We start from the raw sequence: 20,423 nt of genomic DNA, 5'->3' as shown, positions 1-20,423 counted from the left end.
ACCATTTGCTCGATGATAACCAACTGCTATATGAAATTTTTATAGCTCATTTGAATGTTGGTAAGTTTTTAATTATACTGCTTTCTATTTTAGGCCTTGAACCGAAGACAATGATTGATTTAACTGAATTTAGAAATAGCAAAAGCTTAAAACAGCAGCAATACAGAGCTGAAAACCAGATTCTTTTGAAAGAGGCAAGTATGATAGTTAATTAGTTATTTTCTGGTTGAACCAAAAGAAATTCTAATAATTTGTGCTTTATAGATTGAAAGTCTAGAGGAAGAACGACTCGATCTGAAAAAAAAAATTCGCCAAATGGCTCAAGAAAGAGGAAAAAGAGCTGCAACTTCAGGTATATGCAGTTATTCCAAATCCTTTAAAGAATCATTGGAAAATGAATTGTCTGGAGCTGAAATTTTCTGTATCTTACATATATTATCATGGTTCTGCTGCAAGTTTAATAAATGAAATAATGGCCTGATGAAGAATATTTAAGTATCACTGGTTTCTGTCCTAAATCTGAAACAGGTAAAAACAGAAAAAGCACAATAAAATAATTGAACAAAACTTCAGAATCATTAACTTTTGAAAACTTTACCGTATAGTCTATTAATTCCCACACAATCCTGATATGTTGTGATCAATAATGATAATATTTAGTAATTTCTATATTAATATTTGTTGCTGTTAATATCTTCCTTAAGAGCAGTACATTGAAAACTTTCTTTGTACATTATTCCTTATTAAGTGAAAGTAATGTTTTATTGAATAAAAATTAACTTTTTTGTCGTTTATCTTATTTGATATCAAGAGAACAGTTGGTTAAGTTTTATAATAGCAATTGTAGTGCCTTTTTCTAAGACCATAGCGAAGGAATTTTTTTTTTTTTTAAGATTTTATTTATTTATTTGAGAGAGAGAATGAGAGAGAGAGCACAAGAGGGGGGAGGGTCAGAGGGAGAAGCAGACTCCCCGCCAAGCAGGGAGCCTGATTTGGGACTCGATCCCGGGACTCCAGGATCATGACCTGAGCCGAAGGCAGTCGCTTAACCAACTGAGCCACCCAGGCGCCCCGCGAAGGAATTTTTTTTAACTTCACCCAAGTCCACAAGTATTTGAATAATAGAGGGTTTTTTGTTTGTTTTGTTTTGGTTTGTTTTTGGTTTATTTTGATTTTTTATCATCATGGTCTCTATATCAAAAAATTTCTAGGATGGCAAAACTTCATAATTTATTAGTGTATTAACCAGTTTACTCATTCATGATTCTTGTCTATTTTATATGTCTCTAAACTATTTCAGTAATTATTAATACTTTAATATAGAATGTGTAAAGAATGATAGAGAAGATAAAAGTCATATTAGTTTCTCATTAATATTAAAAGTGAGCTAAATCAGAAGGTTATATAGGCTACATGTGGACGAAGGATTTTGGAAATTTCTACCTTTTGTTTGACTTAAAACTTGATTTTACTGGTACTCTTGGGTGGCTCAATCGGTTAAGCAGCTGCCTTCAGCTCAGGTCATGAACCCAGGGTCCTGGGCATTGGGCTTCCTGAGTAGGAAGCCTGCTTCTTCATCTGCCTGCTGCTCCCCCTGCTCGTGCTCTCTCTGTCTCTCTGACAAATAAATAAATAAAATCTTTAAAAAAAAATCTTGATTTTACTTTTTAAGAATTAGAGTAATAAGAGAGTTATTTCATGTTTCTAATTTGTTAATTCTTTTTTATGTAGGATTAACTGTTGAGGACCTGAACCTAACTGAAAACTTTTCTCAAGAAAATAGAATAGGAGAAAGGAAATTAGGTTTTGCAAGCCTCAAAAATATGAGTGAAGCTCAATCTAAGGTAAACAGTATTGTTATGGCAAAGAGAATAGAAGAAAAATGTTATTATTAGTACTTTCATTTCTTCACCTGTTAGCTCATTTTGGACATTGCTTCTTTTTATAATTGTTAAATAACTTTTTTGTTTTAATTTAAATAACCTGTTGATCCAAATATTGATTAATGAGACCTTATTTACTCTAAATACAGATTACGAGTTCAGATAAAATAGAGCTGCCGCATAGGAGACCATCATTTGGTTTTCCACAGTTATATCAGAATGAACCAGAGGAGAATGTCACCATAGGATCATTATCAAGAATGTTACCTGAAATTCAACATAGTGTAGAAAGTGCAGTGGATCCTTTTGTCTCTCTAACTAAACATTCTTCATCTATACAAGTAAAAGATAATAATTCACCTCCAGAAACTATTATGATAAAGGAGATTTTTAAAGCACCATGTCTACAATCTTTAAGAAATCTAGAATCGTTAGTCAATAGCTTTAGTAGGGAGAGCCATGAAGAAATAGATGACTACTTATACTCTCTTTCTGACCACTCTATGAAGAAGGTGTCAAGAAGCTGTCAGGCACTTGAGAAGACTAGTTTCATACAGAAAAGCAGTTCATCTTTACAGGCCTTATCAACAGCTTCAGACTTAATGCAGAAGTTATCATTTAGGCAAAAATCTGCAATATTTTGTGAACAAATTCATGATAATAGAGCTGACATGGGTGAATCACAAGTAGCAACATCAGAAGATGAACAGGTTCATAACCAGATAAAATATGCTGATATCAATTTGAAAGAAGATGTAAGAAAGAGTGAAGTGCCTTTACAGACAGAGATTTTGAAAAGTAAACTTGATGTTAATCTTCTGGACCGTGTGCCTATTACTACACAATCAAAATCATCTCAGATAGATCCACTTGAAAATCTTATAGAACAGCTACGGAGAGAACTAGTATTTCTTAGATCTCAGGTGAGCTTTCCTCCAGATTACATTACTGAGATCACTTTTTTATTAACTCTTTTTTTTTGTGACTTCTCTAACAAAGTTCTCTGAGTAATCATTGTAGTAAGAATTTTTTTATGCTTGCACATAACACTAATTTATACATATTCTATTTTTTAAAAATTTAAAAATGCAGTAAGTTTGATATGAAATCATTGACTTGCCTAATTTATTAATTATTCCTTTAGAATGAAGTCATAGCACAGGATTTATTGGTCAAGGAAGCACAGAATAGAAATGCAGAAATAGAGCTTGAACGTCATAGAAGCCAGGCAGAACAGGTAGTATAAAGGCAGACTATTAAAAGAGATAATTTTGGAACTAAAGACAAAATCTTTCAATTATATTTCTTTGTCTTTTGCTGTGGGAGTGGGGAAAGGGAGAAAGTGGGAGGAAGACCACCAGCTGTTTTACCTTTTGGGTTTTATTTTTATTACTACTGTTGTATTTCTATAGCTTGTCTCTGGTGTGTTACACCTCAATTGGTCAAAATTTTTTAACTTGAAAACTGTAAATGATAGTGATATTTTGTTTAAAAAAATCAATTTTATTCTTTATGTTCTGTACAGAATGAATTTCTTTCAAAAGAACTAATTGAAAAGGAAAGAGATTTAGAAAGAGGTAGAACAATAATAACCAAATTTCAGAATAAATGTAAGTTACTATTATTTCTTATTTTTCTGTACTTATTTATCCTATACTGAAAATCATGGAGCTAAAAGGACTTTAACACATTCTTGTTTTCTAGTCTGTTTTAACTTTAATTACCTCCACAATACATAGACTTCAGTGTCTCTCATTCATCTATTTGGTTTGCCTTGCTATATTCATTGTCAAAGTTATTAATGTGAATTTTTTGTGGTGATAAATAAGTCAGTTTTTCTTTTTTGTTGTCTAATGAAAGTGAAGTTAAAAAAACAAATTTAAAAGATGTTTAAAGAAGTGAAGACAAAGTATCTTTATGATTTCTTTCAACAATGAAACATATATGCACATGATTTAAACAGGTATATCATTTAATACAGCTATTCACACATTGGATTTATAGGTGCATTTTTTGTACATTTATTTACTTTGGCATTTCCCAAATGGGTATTTTTTCTATATGTGAAATATTTGTTATGTGTATAGAATAGTGTAAATTGTGAAGAAGGTATTCACTGAATGAGAAAAATATGTCATTTTAGTAAAAGAATTAGCTGAAGAAAATAAGCAGCTGGAAGAAGGTATGAAAGAAATATTGCAAGCTATAAAGGAAATGCAGAAAGATCCTGATGTTAAAGGAGGAGAAACATCTCTAATCATCCCTAGTCTTGAAAGACTAGTTAATGTAAGTTTTTTTCACATTGGTTTTGTTTTGTTGTCTTATACTTTAAAGATGTTGTTCAATTGTTCTCTGGTCTTCATTGTTTCTGATGAGACATTTATAGTCATTTGAGTCATTGTTCCCCTGTTTGTTACATGTCGATTTCTCAGGCTGCTTTCAAAACTTCTCTGTTATTTGGTTTTCACCAGTTTCACTATAATGTGCGCTGGTGTGTGTCTAGGTAAGAGTGTGCATTCATATATTTGTATGTGTGTATGTGTATGTCGTTTGGGGTTTGCTGAGCTTCTTGAATCTGTTTACTTTTCACTACAACTGGAAAGTTTTCCACTTTAGTTCTTCAATTATTTTTTTTGTCCCATTGTCTCTGGGACTCCAGAGACACCTGTTAGACCTTTTGATGTTGTCACACAGGTTTTTGAGGCTCTTTTCATTTTTTCTCCCTAATTTTTTTTATCTTTTCTCCTCCTGATTGGATAATTGCTATTTATCTATTTTTAAGATCACTGATATTTTCTTCTATCATCTCCTTTCTTCCATTTCAAAGGTCAGCCTGGCAGAGTTTTTAACAGAATTTGGAGTTCCCTTTTGCTGGTTATTTCTTTCTGGAATTCCTATCTTACTTTCCCGAGACTTTGGGCTCTATTTGTGGTTTTCTTGGCCAGAAAGATGACAGGTCACTGCAACTATAGCCCGTCCCTTCCCCACACCACCCGCCCCCTCACACACACATGCAAAATTCACTTGGTTCTGTCTTCCAAGTTTTAAGTCCTCTCCAAAATCTACTTGCTTTTGTTTATTTTCTAGAACCTTCAAATAGTTGTTTTTTATATTCACTTGTTAAGTGTAGAAGGTAGTCTGGTAGGACCTTATGTCACAAACCTGGAAGTGTAATAGGATATAGTAAGAATATTTTAAATATTTCAATGCTTAAGCATTGCTACAGGAAGAATATTAGCCATCAAATAATAGTATATTTATATTTACTATATAGAGATTTGAGAGTTCTACAGTATTAATGAGTGTTACATAAACTTGAATAAAATATACATTTTAAATTCTTAATATTTAAATATATTGTTTACAAAATCTGAACATACTTAGCATATATTATTGCTTCCCAAATTTGTGCTTCCCAGGAAAATATTTGTTGAATTGCTATTTTTATGGTGAATTAGTCAATAGTTGAACACTCGTTCTTAGCAGCACTGTATTGTTAGTAGAGAGAGAGAGAGATACTGGTATGTTCAAAACTTCCTGAGGCAAGAAGATCATTTGACAAAATTTATGAGAACCATTTAATTCTCTTTATATGTTACTCATTTTTATGTTCCTTCTCCTGTTGGTGACTTTGTTCGCCTCTGCTCTTTGAATGTCTAAAATGATTCTTTATGCTTTTTCTGTGAACATCTTTCATCTGTGATGCTACCTACTACTGATACTGTGTCTAAATCAAACTATTTTCCAAGGGAAACTCCACTTAGTGACCAAATACAAACAGAATGGATAGCACAGGAAATTCTGACTTCTTCTATTTCAGTTGACAGCTTCTGGTCTTGCCAGGACCACTGCTTCCAGAGATTTCATCTGCTTCTATCCTGGGTTGTCATTCTTTTTTCTGATTGATATGCCCTGTCTGTAACTCACAAATGACCTAACAATGCCTGCTGTAAGAAATCTTCAGAATCAGTGACACTTTAGATCAGATATTTCTAGATTATGTACTTCATTTCATTTTCTGTTGCCACAGGTTATTTTTCAGTACCTCTAATCACCGTTTAATCTCATTTTAATAAAAGACCATATAGGCAACATGGTCCTGTTTCTCAGCAAGACAGCTAACTAGGCTACCCTGATGTCTGTCACAGTACCTCCTTCTACTTACTTCTGTCTTCCTGGTATCCCCTTTGAATTAGTATAATTTATTATTCCATATGATCCCTGCCCCGGTCTCTTGGGGGTAAAAGCTTACTTTTAAAATTTTTTTTTTTTTTTTTTTTTTTTTAAAGATTTTATTTATTTATTTGACAGAGAGAGAGGGAACACAAGCAGGGGGAGTCAGAGAGGGAGAAGCAGGCTTCCTGCCGAGCAGGGAGCCCGATGTGGGACTTGATCCCAGGACTCTGGGATCATGACCTGAGCCGAAGGCAGAGGCTTAACAACTGAGCCACCCAGGCGCCCTAAAAGCTTACTTTTATAAAACTTCTGCCTCAAGTTAAACTCTGGATCACTAACCTTCTTTGTCTTTTCCTTCTTTTCTGAAGCTTTCTTTACTTTGCAGTTAGCAGTTTTGTTATATATAGTTTCTTTAAAATGCAAATATATTTATATGTATGTACTATGTCGATGTGTACCGGGGTGTATGTATATTTATATATGCCATTGTTAGAGAATTAGGACCAATGAAGCCTTTTTGATAATATTTTAATATTTGACATGCTATTTTTGCTTATCCAGCCCTTTTGGGTAGTAGTTTGTTACCATACTTTGCCTTTTTGTCATATATGCTTCAACTGTGTAGAGAGGAAGCAATGGAAAATTCACTTAATTAAATGTAGTAACTATTTCGTTCCTTTGATCATGCTTTAAATATGGATGCTGAATAGTTTCAAAGTATCTGCATATAAATTCTCATTTTGACTGTATAAAAACTTTGTAAAGTGGACAGATGTAACATTATTTCCTCTTCTTTAGGAATAAGGAAACTAAGGTTTAAAGAATTTAAGTCACTTGCTGAGCTAGTAAGAGATTGGTTAAGATTTGAACCCTAGTCTTACTCCCTTCCAGTTGTTTTTCTAGTCTATCAGTCTACTAAAATTAGCTAAATGTTTGTTAAATATTATAATGAGGTAATTACTACGCTTGGTAATAATCATGTAAGTTAATCTAGAGTTTTATAAATTTAGATTCATAAATAAGAAATGGTTTTGGCATATTGTTATTATGCCTGTCAGTGGAAGAGTAAAATGCCTAAATGTGAATTTTATTTAAAAGGTAGTTTTTTTTTTACTATGATTTTAGTATTTTGCTTCACATTTTTTCAATATAATCTAAATATATTAGGCTATAGAATCAAAGAATGCAGAAGGAATCTTTGATGCCAATCTGCATTTGAAAGCCCAAGTTGATCAACTTACTGGAAGGAATGAAGAATTAAGACAGGAGCTCAGGGAATCTCGGAAGGAGGCAATCAATTATTCTCAGCAGTTGGCAAAAGCAAATTTAAAGGTGAGAATATTATTAAATAATAGAAAATGCTAAGCATTATGAGCATAGTATGAATATGAAACTTTTAATTTTTTCTAAAAGACTGAGAAAATGCTTCTTGAATTAATTCAACATTAAGAAAACTCCTTTTTGGATTTTTCTTAAATAAGTGGGAAATAAGTACCTTTTATAACATAAAAGAATACAAAAATTCTAAGTTTATACGTAGGTATTTCTAAATAGAATTTCGAGTATGGTTTAATTAATGCCTGATAGGGCATTCATACATTTACTTTTTAAAAATATTCAGTAGGAAGAAAAAGTTACCTGCTTTTAAATGTCTTTGGTTGTAAGAGATGTGACTCCCATTTCTGAACTGTTTGTTTCCAGGTAGATCATCTTGAAAAAGAGACCATTCTTTTAAGGCAATCAGAAGGATCAAATGTTGTTTTTAAAGGAGTGGACTTACCTGATGGGATAGCACCATCTAGTGCCAGTATTATTAATTCTCAAAATGAATATTTAATACATATCTTACAGGTAGTAAAAATTTTGCATGTGAATAACAAAAGTAATTGATAGTATTTTTTCAATTTAGTCTTCATATATTCCTTTGAGTATTCCTTCGAATATTATCATTGAGATATATTTTTATTGGATTTTGATATTAAATGAAATATTATGAATAAAAGCAATTTCTTCCATTCATCTGTATAAGAAGCATGCTGACATATCTTGTGCATATATGTGTCATGAAACATGATTAACAGGTAGAATAACATGCAGCTAAGGTGGTAATGTGTAAATAGGGGAGCACTTATATTTAGTGTTGGTTGGAAAAGCAATTCAAGTGAATAAAGTCCGATACAATTTTTAGTGAAATGATTAAAATTGTTCCTTTTTTGGTTTAACTACTAGAAGAAGTTTTAAAATAAAATTGTCTTTAATGTATTTCCTCCCTTTAAACTTGTGTTAGTTAATCAATTAGTGAATTAGAAAGGGTAGTGCTTTCCCTGTGTTTGTCAGTTTTGCTGCCTATATTGTGGTCATTATGAATGGCCTAATGAGAGATACTTTTTATTATTTCACTTGAAGTGTGAATGCCCATAGCATCACATTCATTTGAAATACAATTACAAAAATGTGTTTGGAATCAATGAAAATATGTTTTTGATTATAAGCACTACTGTCTCCATCTCCTAGATGATCCCTTTGTGAATATACTTGAGTTATGATTATTAAATACTTGTTTTTGTATTTGAAAATTACTTTAATCTTTTTTTGAATATTGGAATTTGTATGTTATCTAAGTCAGGGAGGAACAACCTTACCACTTGTTGAAATACTACTTTATAATTCATGTTATATCATTACATTTAAATTTATAACTTTAGCACTCTTTATGACTTCTCTTATTCTTCTGTAGTATAGGGACACTGTCAACAAGTAAAAGTAGTGTGGCGTTATCATGTTGCTTCAGACAATTTTTTTCATCTTTATATAAAAAATATATAGGGGCACCTGGGTGGCTCAGTTGGTTAAGCGACTGCCTTCGGCTCAGGTCATGATCCTGGAGTCCCGGGATCGAGTCCCGCATCAGGCTCCCTGCTCAGCAGGGAGTCTGCTTCTCCCTCTGACCCTCCCCCCTCTCATGCTCTCTCTATTTCATTCTCTCTCTCAAATAAATAAATAAAATTAAAAAAAAATATATATATATATATATGAAAGTCATTGTGGTAGATTAAAGAGCGTCAGTTGGGAATCTGAAAACCTGTTCATAGCGACAAAACATGGACTTCCAGTTCTAAGAGTGCTAGATGTAGCCAAGGCCTTTGGAGCCACACAAGACCTAACTTTTTAAGTGTTGGATTTGCATGTGTGTAAGGCACCTGGCACCAGGCTTGCCATATGTGCTCAGCAATGGCTACCAAGTGTAGTTTTAATGAGCTTTTTAATGTTGAGTTAATCTTTCTAAGTCTGTTTCTTTGTCTATAAAATGAAGTCATTGGAAAGCATTGTTTGAATGGAGGCATGAACAGATATGTTCACAAAAGGGTATGTGAGGCTGAATGACTAGAGGAAGTTTATAACCACTGAATCTGATCATTTATATGGTTATTGAAACTATCAAATATGATACAAATAATTTTACCAGTTTTATAGTACTTCTCTTTATACATATTGCCTCCTTCCATATGCCTTAAACTAAGATGTTCCAGATATTATAGAAATTGTCTGTGCTGCTAATGAATTTGGTAACTATATTCTCTTTTATATATTTTTCCATAATCTTGTCAGAGTATGACTTTATACTTTCCAATTTAAAATATATTCTGATTCTTTTTGCATTCTTATTTCTAAACCAATTTTTAGGAACTAGAATGTAAAGAAAATAAATTAAAGAATTTAGAAGATTCTCTTGAAGACTATAACAGAAAATTTGCAGTAATTCGTCATCAGCAAAGCTTATTATATAAGGAATATCTAAGGTATAAGTGTTAGCAAAACCTTATAATGTAATTGCAGCATATTCTGTTTAATGATGAAAGAAATGTAAGAAAGTACTTAGATATTTTATTTTACCCTTCCCTCATGCCTTTTCCCTTCTATTTTGTGTCTTAGTTTCCTTATCTATAAATTTCTGAGATAGTAATGCCTTTTGCATAGGGTTGTTACAAAATCTAATTGAATTGTTACATGAAAATGCTCAGATATGAACATTTTGCAAATGTCCTGGCACGTGAACATTTTGTAAATGTCAGCTGTTAGCATCATTCTTCATCATCCTTGTCATCATTATTGATATATTTTCATTGGTAACTAATGTTTCTCCTTATCTCTGCTATTTCATTTGTATCAACCAAATAATTTTCTTTTTTTTTTTTTTTTTTCCAAATAATTTTCTTTTTTTTTTTTTTTTTCCAAATAATTTTCTTAGAAGTCATTAGAATACCAGATCAAAGGTGATTTAAACATGAAGGGTAATTATTATGTGATCTAACAAGAAACCCAAAGGTAATTATAGGGTAGGCTGTGTTTAAGTGTTGTCATTATCTCCTTCTGTGGTTTATAAAATAGATGCAGGAGTTCAAGAGAGAGGGAACCATGCCCATTGTAGAAGAGGCATTTTTTTTTCCCCCACACAACTTTTTATTTTTAGATTAAAAAAAATTTTCCAGAACCTTCTAGCAGAGCAGACTTTGACTCAGATCACATTAGCCAGAATTGGGCTAATGAGTTGTCCAAGTCATATGTTCAAGTCTCAGCCATTCAGTGGTTAACTGTTAACTGTTTATGCCAGCCAGATTGCAGGTGACTGTAGAATGTCTCTCGGGTAAGCAACAGTGTCTTACACACCTTCTTTTAAGTCAAATGATTTCTACTGTTGTTTGTATTCTAAGTATTTTGCAACTGGTTAACCCTCAAGTTTTAAGAGTAGGGTCAAAATATTGAGAACTAATTTCCAGAATTAGTTTGGAGTGTTGATTATTTTCCTATTTGTTTTCTATTAATAAAATGTTGTAAGATTCAGCTTCAGTTGTTTTATTATAACAGTTGTAGAGTTGTGTCTCATGAAATAATGAAAGTAATTTGATAAAATAATTTCTTTACATTGCATTTATTTAATAAAAATAGAACTTCCAGGCTAAATCTTTGTCGAATGGAATTTTGAGATATTCTGTTATCGGATACCAGTAGCTGTGATGCCTCTTGTTTTCCTGTAGTTAAATATTTTATTAGGTTTATTATATTGTCATTTTTATTTTTTTTTTAAGTGAAAAGGAGACCTGGAAAATAGAATCTGAAACAGTGAAAGAGGAAAAGAAAAAACTAGAGGATCAAATCCAACAAAACGCTATAAAAGTAAAAGAATATAATGTAAGTAAAACTCTTTTAAAATCAGTGTACAATATCATACAAACTAAGCCACATTCAACAAGTAATATAAATGTGTCTTTGTGCAGAATTTGCTCAGTGCTCTTCAGATGGATTCGGATGAAATGAAAAAAACACTTTCAGAAAATAGTAGAAAAATCACAGTCTTGCAAGTGAATGAAAAATCACTCATAAGACAGTATACCACTTTAGTAGAAATGGAGCGACAGCTTAGGAAAGAAAATGGGAAACAAAAGAATGACTTGATAGCAATGGAAGCTGAAGTTGGTGAAAAAATTGGACGTTTGCAACGATTTAAGGTACATCTGGTTTTTTTTTTGACTCTATAAAAACTTTCAAGTATGAGGAAGAGAAGATAGTATAATGAACAACCATCACCTGGATTAATAGTTAACATTTATTAACATTCTGTATTATTGCTTCATCTGTTCCTTGTAGGAATAAATTGCAGACATTTTTCCCTGAATATTTTAGTTTGCATCTCTAAAAAACAAAGCCTTTTTTTGTTTACATAACACAATAACTTTATCACATCTAACAAAATGGACAATAATTGCCTTAATTATCTAATGTCCAGGCCATATTCATATTTCCTCAGTTGTTCCAGGATCCAGTCAAGAATCCTGAATTGTATTTGGGTGTTATGTGTCATTAAGTCTTTAATATTCATAGAATCTCCTGTTTTGTTTTTTTTTTCCCTGCTGTGAAAAATGTTGAAGATTTACCTGATTATTTTCTGCGTAATTTTGCTTATTCCTCTATTCATTGTATTTACTAAAAGCTTTGAAGCCTTGGATATGTCAGGTTAAACATTTTTGATTAGAATACTCCATCCATAATCCATTGGACTTTATAAGTTCTACTTTATGTTGCATCACTTCAAGAGATGGAATGTTTGGTAGTCCCATGTTTCGTGCGTGATTATTGTCTTAGGCAAACAGCAATGTATCTCTACTAGTAAGTGATTTAACTGGTGATATTTTGGTACCATGCAAATAACCAGTTCTTTGCCAGTTCTCCTGATGGCATTAGTAGCCACTAATGATTGTTGTTATCTGATGCAGTTATTTCATTAGGAGTTGCAAAAATTATTTTCTAGTTATATTATGTTTTCTACATGTATTAGCCAATAGTCCTTTGTAAAATAAAGAGCTTTTCCTCATTAGCCCAGCCTATTTGGTTATCTTGAAGTATAGTTCCTACTAGAAAGACAAGATGAAAGCTTCATTCTTTCTTTTTAATGACTAGTCCTCAGAAATCAGAGTTGGTATACTCTGCTTCTACCTGTTTGCCCGACCTCCCCAGCTTTCTCTTCTTTCAGTATCATTACAGACTCACACACTTAGTCGTTGTTTGTTAGTCTTAATTTTGGCCAGTGGGAGCCCTTTAAAGCCGGCTCTTGATTCCTTTTGACAATAATCCAATAGTCTTTGAACCAAGCTTCAAATGTTGGTTTGTTTTCTGGCACAACAAGATGTTCAAGATTTACCTTATATACTTTTATCCAGGTTTGGAATATACCATTACTCTAAAGAACCCTGGTTCTTTTTAGTGGGAAAGGCATTTAGATACCAAAAACTGGTCACTAGATGTTACTGTTCTTGAAGTTTCATTGCTACTGGTCCCCTTCAGTGGACAAATTAGGAAAATACGTGTGTATTAAAACCATGAGTTAATATTGTTATCTCCAGTTCAGATTTAATATAATGGGGTTAGGAAATGGTATGGAGTTGTTACTGGCCTTTGATTTTGTACTTGTATTTCCTTTTTCTTACATGGAAATCTGTTATTAACGTTAAAATAATCGCTCTATCCTATAATATTCACACATTAATTTGAAGATAATCTTGCATTGGTATTAACAACAGCAGCAATGCTACCAGATTTAGTTTAAAATTTCTTTATAGTTCTTATTTTCTTTAGAATATCGTTCAACAGGATGTATAGTCAAGGTAATATATTTCTACAGTAACTTGAAATAATTTTCTTTGTGTGTTTATGCTATAAATTTGATATATAGTTAGGCTCATTTGTTTTGCATTTGTCTTCAAACTCAGAGGTTACTTTTCTTTTTTTAAATTGATTTGAATATATAAAACATTTGCATGTTTCAAACATACAGTCAGAGAAATCTTACTTCTTTCCCTATACTTTGACTCCATTCTGCCCTACCTGCTATAGGTAACTGATTATCCTTTTAATGATTCTTTTTGAAGATATTAACAGACACAGGACGTTGCATGCTGTTTGTACTTTTACACCTTGCCTTACATCTTGTTTTATATAGCTTTTCTAAGCATGTACATGTTCAGTTTACATGTCCAAATTTACATAGAATCATATAAACACAAAAGAATTCAAAGTAGAATTAAAATGAAGTTGAGTTCCTTACTATTTGCTTTTAATAATAGGTGAAATTGTCATGCTAACAAACTTACTTTCAATGTGATCTTAAAGCTAAACGCTGATGGAAAAAGGAACTTGTTAAATAATGAAAGCTATTTTTCTTTGGACACGTAATAAGGAAATTTTGAGTCTTAAGAAATGTTCTTGTTTTTAAAAAAATTTTATGTTTTTCTTGGAGTTTTGCACATATAGCTAGTGTGTGAGATCGAAGGGAAAACAGAACTAGAATGCTCTTCTCCTCAACCTGATTGTTCAACCTGTATTTGGGGGCTGGTGCGTGACAGTTGGGAAGCCAAAAATTGAGTATTTTTAGGGGACTGGAAATAGGAAACTCCTCCCCATCCAAAGAAAGTGTGAAACCAAATTCCAAGGGTAGGGTAGAATAATGTATACTTACTTGGATGGAAAAGAGAAGCTGTCAAAATGAGATGTGAACCACTATTACAAATATTTTTCCCTCATTACTGTACTTAAGAAGAAATTTTAACCGTAAATTCTTTATCTTCCTCACTTTATAAATTTGGTTATTCGTTGCACTACTTCTTCAACGTACCTAGAGAGAAAAAGATGTTCAGATATTTCTTCTTAGTGTTAATACAGTGTCTTTGAGCAGTGACTTTTTATAGTTGTATGGCTGATGAGTAGAACATGAAACAAGTAACTTTAAGTCTTTCATATTATTTGAGATAGCTATGATTGAGAGAAATTTTTTTCTCATCAAGGATTGTTTCCTTCATGTGAACCAAAGGTTTTCTCTTCTTACAAAGCTACTCTGTGTAACTGTAATAAGCAGAAATAGCTAAATCGTAATGTGGTGATGCTAATTTTGCCATTCAGCTAACTAAAGGCAAATTTTTTTTAATTTTATGAAATTTAGAAAAGCCATCCAGAGATACATTCTGAGTGATACATTTTCTTGCTGCTGTGTATTGTGCTTTTCTGAAATTAATTGAATTTCATTTTACTGTGACAGTCATGAAAGGATTCCCTTCATTTTTATTTTTATTATTTAAAATTTCTAAATATTTCTTATATGAAAGAAATAATTATTGTAATATTTTTTAATACATGAGAAATCTTTTTTTTTAAAAAAAATGATTCTAAAATAGGGGCGCCTGGGTAGCTGAGTCATTAAGTGTCTGCCTTTGGCTCAGGTCATGGTCCCGGGGTCCTGGGATCGAGCCCCGCATTGGGCTCCCTGCTTGGTGGGAAGCCTGCTTCTCCCTCTCCCACTCCCCCTGCTGTGTTCCTTCTCTTGCTGTCTCTCTGTCAAATAAATAAATAAATCTTTAAAAAAAAATGATTCTAAAATTTGTTTTGCTTTTAGCTGTATTATATTATGCTTCACCAGAAAAAAATACACCAACTTAACTCAGTGTATCCTTGTTTACATAGGAAATGGCCACTTTCAAGATTGCAGCTCTCCAAAAAGTTATAGATAATAGTGTTTCTTTGTCTGAACTAGAATTGGCCAATAAACAATACAATGAGTTGACTGCAAAGTACAGGGACATCTTGCAAAAAGATAATATGCTGGTTCAAAGAACAAATAAGTTGGAACACTTAGAGGTAAGTTTATGTGGTCCCTGAACCTTGTAATGTTAGCTGTTTTTCTTGGGTGATACCGGTAGGTGCAGAATGATTTCCAGATGACTTCATCCTGTCATCCTCCCTTAGTCCACTTGCATAATTTTATTGAATCAAGCCTCTTTTCCCCAGGCACTTAAAAAAGAAAAAGGGGCATGAACCAGATAGGGAATGTAACCAAGAGAGGAAGCATCATTAAGTACCCATCCCTTTCTCTTCCCCCTGAACCCAGGGCAAATATTTTTCTTATAGTCCTTGGCTTATTATGTTCCTTGGGATGATATATCCAAGAATGGCTCTTCCTGGACCGTGAATGAACTCTGGAAATTCCCATCCTTTCTTATTGTACAGATAAGAAAAAGTAAGATAAAGTGTCATAAGTTGCATTCAAAAAATATGTGAATATGGCCCAGAACCCTCTGTAGTTCTCTTTTAGCCACTTGACTTCCATATCTTTAACAGTAGGCAAAACCAGCTCCTGTTTTGTTCATCTTCCCCTTCAGAAATAAAGGCTTACGTCTTTTGACTTGTTCTCTTTTGTGATCCTCTCCTAGGACAGGAATGAGGTCTAATTTTGAGGCTTCATTGGTTGTACTTGTGTAGAGGGACACAATCAATAGTACACCCAAATGTCATTTTAAATAGCTTTGAATGACTCCTACAAAACTATCTGAGTTATTTATTAATACTAACTATAAGTAATCATGATCAGTTTCCTTTTTACTGTTTTTGCTAAAGAGAGATGATTATGTTAATTTTTATAGAAAATTTTGAATATTTAGATGTGGTAATAATTTATTTTACTTCTTCCCCATCTTTCATGCTCTGTGCCCTCTTCCTCTGAAGCATTTGAAAATCCTATGTAAGAAATGTGTTATGTAGATAACATAGCAATAAGTAATTTTTAACTTATTTATCTACTTTTCCAAAGAATATTTTTCATCTTTCCTTAAAATTTAAAAAAATTTGCATTTGAATTATATCCCTTCCTCTCCTTCCTGCATCTCGATTATAATTCTGAATATATATTTATCCCTGTTGGCAGTGTCTTCATTTTATTCTTTATTATGTGTATTGTGATAGCCATTACTCCTATCCCTATCTCCCATATTACCTTCTCCTTACTGCCACTACAGTGATTTTTCTAAACATGAACCTGACCATGTGATGCCCTGCTTCAAATCTATAAACAGCTGTTAGTCACTTAAAGAATAAAAGTCAAATTCCTTTCATGATTAGCCCCCACTTACCTCATGTCATCTCCTTTGATGCTGTAAGTACTCTTACAAGTTATGTTTTTGACACTGAACTGCTAGTTTTCTGGAACACAGTGTTTTTTCCTATATATGTTTCTTTGTACCTGCTGTTTCCTTGTCTAGAAAACTCTCCCCCCGCCCCAGCTTATGTGCTCAGTGAATTTCTGTTTATGCTTAAAACTTCATTTAGACATTTTTTTTTCCAGAAGTATCTTTATAGAACAAAGTCCCTCTGTTTATATTAGTTCTCTGTCTTGTACCTAGTTCTGGTATTTATATCACATGATACTATGAGTGTTGATATGTCTGCATCCCTGACTGGAATATAAGCTTCTTGATGTCAGGAACTCTACTTAATTCATTTTTGTGTGTTTAGTGCATCCTGTTTGGCACACAGTTAAAGCTAATAAATGTTGACCTTGAGAGAGTGATTAATGGTGTAGAGCCATGGTACAAAGGTCATCAAATGTGGTGATTAGGTCTTGAGAGTAAAGGTGATGAAAATCAAATTTCAGAATACAAAGAGAGTGGGTAATAAGAAAATGCAAAACTCGAATGGCTGATAAGGCAGTAGAAAAACTAGAAATTTGATGACAGAAGAAAAGAGAAATAGATATGGGCTGAGGTAGAATCGAGAGGAAGATTTGTTTTATCAACTTTTTTCTTTTTTTTCTTTTTTAAAGATTTTATTTATTTATGTGAGAGAATGAGAGAGAGAGCACATGAGAGGGGGGAGGGTCAGAGGGAGAAGCAGACTCCCTGCTGAGCAGGAAGCCCAATGCGGACTCATTCCTGGGACTCCAGGATCATGACCTGAACCAAAGGCAGTCGCCCAACCAACTGAGCCACCCAGGCGTCCCAACTTTTTTTCTTTTAAATAAAGGAGACCAATGAAGTTTGAGGGGAGAGGGAAAGAAAATTTATTTATTTTTTGAATTTTATTTTATTATGTTATGTTAGTCACCATACAATACATCACCAGTTAGGAAAGAAAATTTAGAGCGAATAGGGAGAGAACGATTGAAGATTGGAGAGGAGGATGGTAAAAGCGTGCGTGCGCTGCGAAGGCCGGGGTGGGGGTGAGGATAGGATCTGGAACAAGACCAAAGTTCTCCTTGGAAGTCAGGATTTAAGAGGAAAAAAGGGGTAGAAAGATGTTTAAAACACTAATCCCTCTTTGTTGTTTTCCTATGTATTTACACTACCTAGACCTAGGTTGTAATTGTGCCTGTTACCAGAAGGTCATGTTTTATTCCCTTATCTTGCTTTTCTTTTTATTACAAAATATCCTTTAAAGAAAACCTCGTTATGTTGTTTTATCATTCTTCATAACACATATTACCTGACACTGTATTATATATTGGCTTCTTTTCCAACTACCACCCCTCCAAAAAAACACAGTAGGAGTTCTAGGATAGAATTTGTTTCTCATTAAAGTCCAGGGCTTAGAATACCTGACATACAATAAGCATTCTGTTTGTTAAAACAAAGAATAAATGAGCATGTTAAATTTATGTGGCAACTCCTACATTTATATGTCCAGCCTGACTTCTCAGTGCTGTAATGGAATTACCTACTTTACAACTCCTGTTTCAAGGGGATCTCAAATGTAACTTATCCAAAATAATCTCCTGATGTCTGTTCTTCTCATAGTCTTTTCTGTTTCAATATACACTACTGTTACCTACTCAGGGAAGGCAGATACCTTAGAGTTGCTTTCTAGTCATTTCTCTCCCCTGTCGTTTTTATTTCCTGAATATAATTCATTCATACGTGTCCTCTTTTCTCCATCTTCACTGCTAGGACCCTATTCATCGGGACTTTATAATATCTTCCTAATTTCTGATTTTCCTGAGTACCCCTTTATTTATTCTCTATATTGCCTTCAGAATGGTTTCCTATTATATATTAAGTTAAATTCCAGTTCCTTATCTTGACATACCATGCCTGGCCCGGTATGGCTCTGTTATCTCTCCCACTTTACCTCATAGCACTTTTTGCTGTTATTTTTCCTGACTGTGCTCAAGTCCTCTAACACCTCAAACTCAGTCCTGCATCCGAGTATCCAGGTTTGTCTGTACATCAGCCCTTCCCCTGGCTGGTTTCTTCTCAAGACTGGCTCCTTCTAATACCTTAGTTTTCAGCTTAAATACCACCTCTTCAGGAGTTAATACCTTCTTTAACTGCTTTATATTGATTTGACTCCTTTTGTTTTTCTCTGAATCCATACTTTGTGTATCTTTCTAGATCTTTACATTTTTAATGATGTATTTTGTTTGCTTACCTGTTCACTGTCTGCTGCCTTCCACACCCTCCCCGACTCCTGCCATACACACATACCCACAGACACCAAATGGTGAGGCCTGTGAAGACTAGAATATTGTGTTTCTTTCTTTTTTTTTTTTTTTAAAGATTTTATTTATTTATTTGAGAGAGAGAGAATGAGAGACAGAGAGCACGAGAGGGAAGAGGGCAGAGGGAGAAGCAGACCCCCTGCTGAGCAGGGAACCCGATGTGGGACTCGATCCGGGCACTCCAGGATCATGACCTGAGCCGAAGGCAGTCGCTTAACCAACTGAGCCACCCAGGCGCCCGAATATTGTGTTTCTTTTCACCATGGACATGCAGCACCTCACTGATAGCATGCTAGGGATGCTCAGTAACTATTTGTGTGAAACAGGGAAGTGAGCAATCTTCATTGTTACGCTTGTGAAGTTCTCAGTATTCTAGCTTGGCCAGAATGCACATGGCAGAAGCTAATGCTGAGAAGCCACAGATCGGATACACGAGATTTTGATGATTACTTTAAAATAATATTTTCTTTATGTATGTGTGTATATCTCTCTCTCTCCGTGTGTGTATGTGTGTGTGTGTTTGTATGTACATATTACGTGTAGGGGAGCTCCTAATTTTGTTTAAAAAAAACTAGATTGTGAGTTTTAGGAGATATTATATAAAGTTAAGGCAATATCACTGCTGTGGTATTAGCCTGAATTAACAGTGTAGTTTCTCAGCGATGTTTCTGTTTTATTCAGTGTGAAAATGCATCCCTAAAAGAACAAATGGAATCTATAAATAAAGAACTGGAGATTACCAAGGAAAAACTTTACACTATCGAACAAGCCTGGGAGCAAGAAACTAAATTAGGTAAGTATTAGGACTCTGATAATATAAAGTGATGAAGATCTAACAGTGAATATTTTTCATATATAGTTCCTTTTCTATATTCGGTGAAAAGGAAGTATTTTGATAAAAACGAACTCTGCCTAACAGTTAATTTAGCAGGCAGCTGATGAGATATATTTAAATTAAAAGGTCACCATAAAACATAAATAAATTTTTGAAAAGAATTTATATAGCCCATAGTTTGACTATTATTATTTTTTATATCACCTTATCCATGTTTACATGAGCACTGGGTATTGTGTGGAAGTGTTGAATTACTATATTGTACCCCTGAAACTAATATTTCACTGTGTGTTAACTGGAATTTAAATAAAAACTTAAATAAATAAATAAAATGTAAGTTTGATTCTAATGGAAAAAATACCCCTGTTTCACACAAATAGTTAATGAGCATTTAACATTGTATTATATTCACTGAGATGTCAAAATATTTCTGTTTTATTCATCATCTTATACATACAAATATTCATGCAATATCTTACTGTTTCAGTGATTAAATCACTAGGTTTCCTTATTTTTGCTATTGCTTATGGTGCTGCAGTGAACATCTTCAGGTATATCTAACAGAGATATTACTGTCTCACAGGATATTAAAATCTTTGTGCCTCCTGATAGGGTTTTCCATATTAGTTTTTCAAATGGTTATCCTGGTTTATGGTATTTAAATAATTTTTTATCTTACTAGCATTGTGCTTTATAATTTTCTAATAAATTTGCTCCT

At 33.3% G+C, this 20,423-nt stretch overlaps 1 protein-coding gene across 4 annotated transcripts in view; it reads left to right on the top strand.

The window, feature by feature from the left end:
* CEP290 (centrosomal protein 290) overlaps positions 1 to 20,423 on the top strand; it is an 86,804-nt gene that overhangs the window by 22,806 nt on the left and 43,575 nt on the right. For 2 of the 4 annotated variants that reach the window (XM_081822167.1, XM_081822168.1), the window contains exons 16-29: positions 94 to 194; positions 265 to 352; positions 1,732 to 1,844; positions 2,033 to 2,806; positions 3,028 to 3,120; positions 3,409 to 3,493; positions 4,027 to 4,169; positions 7,227 to 7,391; positions 7,761 to 7,910; positions 9,744 to 9,859; positions 11,147 to 11,249; positions 11,336 to 11,566; positions 15,069 to 15,242; positions 19,552 to 19,663. In XM_081822167.1, coding sequence (XP_081678293.1) covers positions 94 to 194; positions 265 to 352; positions 1,732 to 1,844; positions 2,033 to 2,806; positions 3,028 to 3,120; positions 3,409 to 3,493; positions 4,027 to 4,169; positions 7,227 to 7,391; positions 7,761 to 7,910; positions 9,744 to 9,859; positions 11,147 to 11,249; positions 11,336 to 11,566; positions 15,069 to 15,242; positions 19,552 to 19,663 — 2,448 coding nt within the window. The remainder of the gene's footprint in view (positions 1 to 93; positions 195 to 264; positions 353 to 1,731; positions 1,845 to 2,032; positions 2,807 to 3,027; positions 3,121 to 3,408; positions 3,494 to 4,026; positions 4,170 to 7,226; positions 7,392 to 7,760; positions 7,911 to 9,743; positions 9,860 to 11,146; positions 11,250 to 11,335; positions 11,567 to 15,068; positions 15,243 to 19,551; positions 19,664 to 20,423) is intronic. The other 2 variants (XM_081822169.1, XM_081822170.1) reach the window with 2 other exon arrangements.

Source organism: Leptonychotes weddellii, chromosome 5, assembly GCF_054177405.1.
Source record: "Leptonychotes weddellii isolate Sample4059 chromosome 5, ASM5417740v2, whole genome shotgun sequence".
NCBI lineage: Eukaryota > Metazoa > Chordata > Mammalia > Carnivora > Phocidae > Leptonychotes > Leptonychotes weddellii.
Note: the sequence above shows the minus strand (reverse complement) of the source record. Positions and strands in the feature narration are given on the sequence as shown.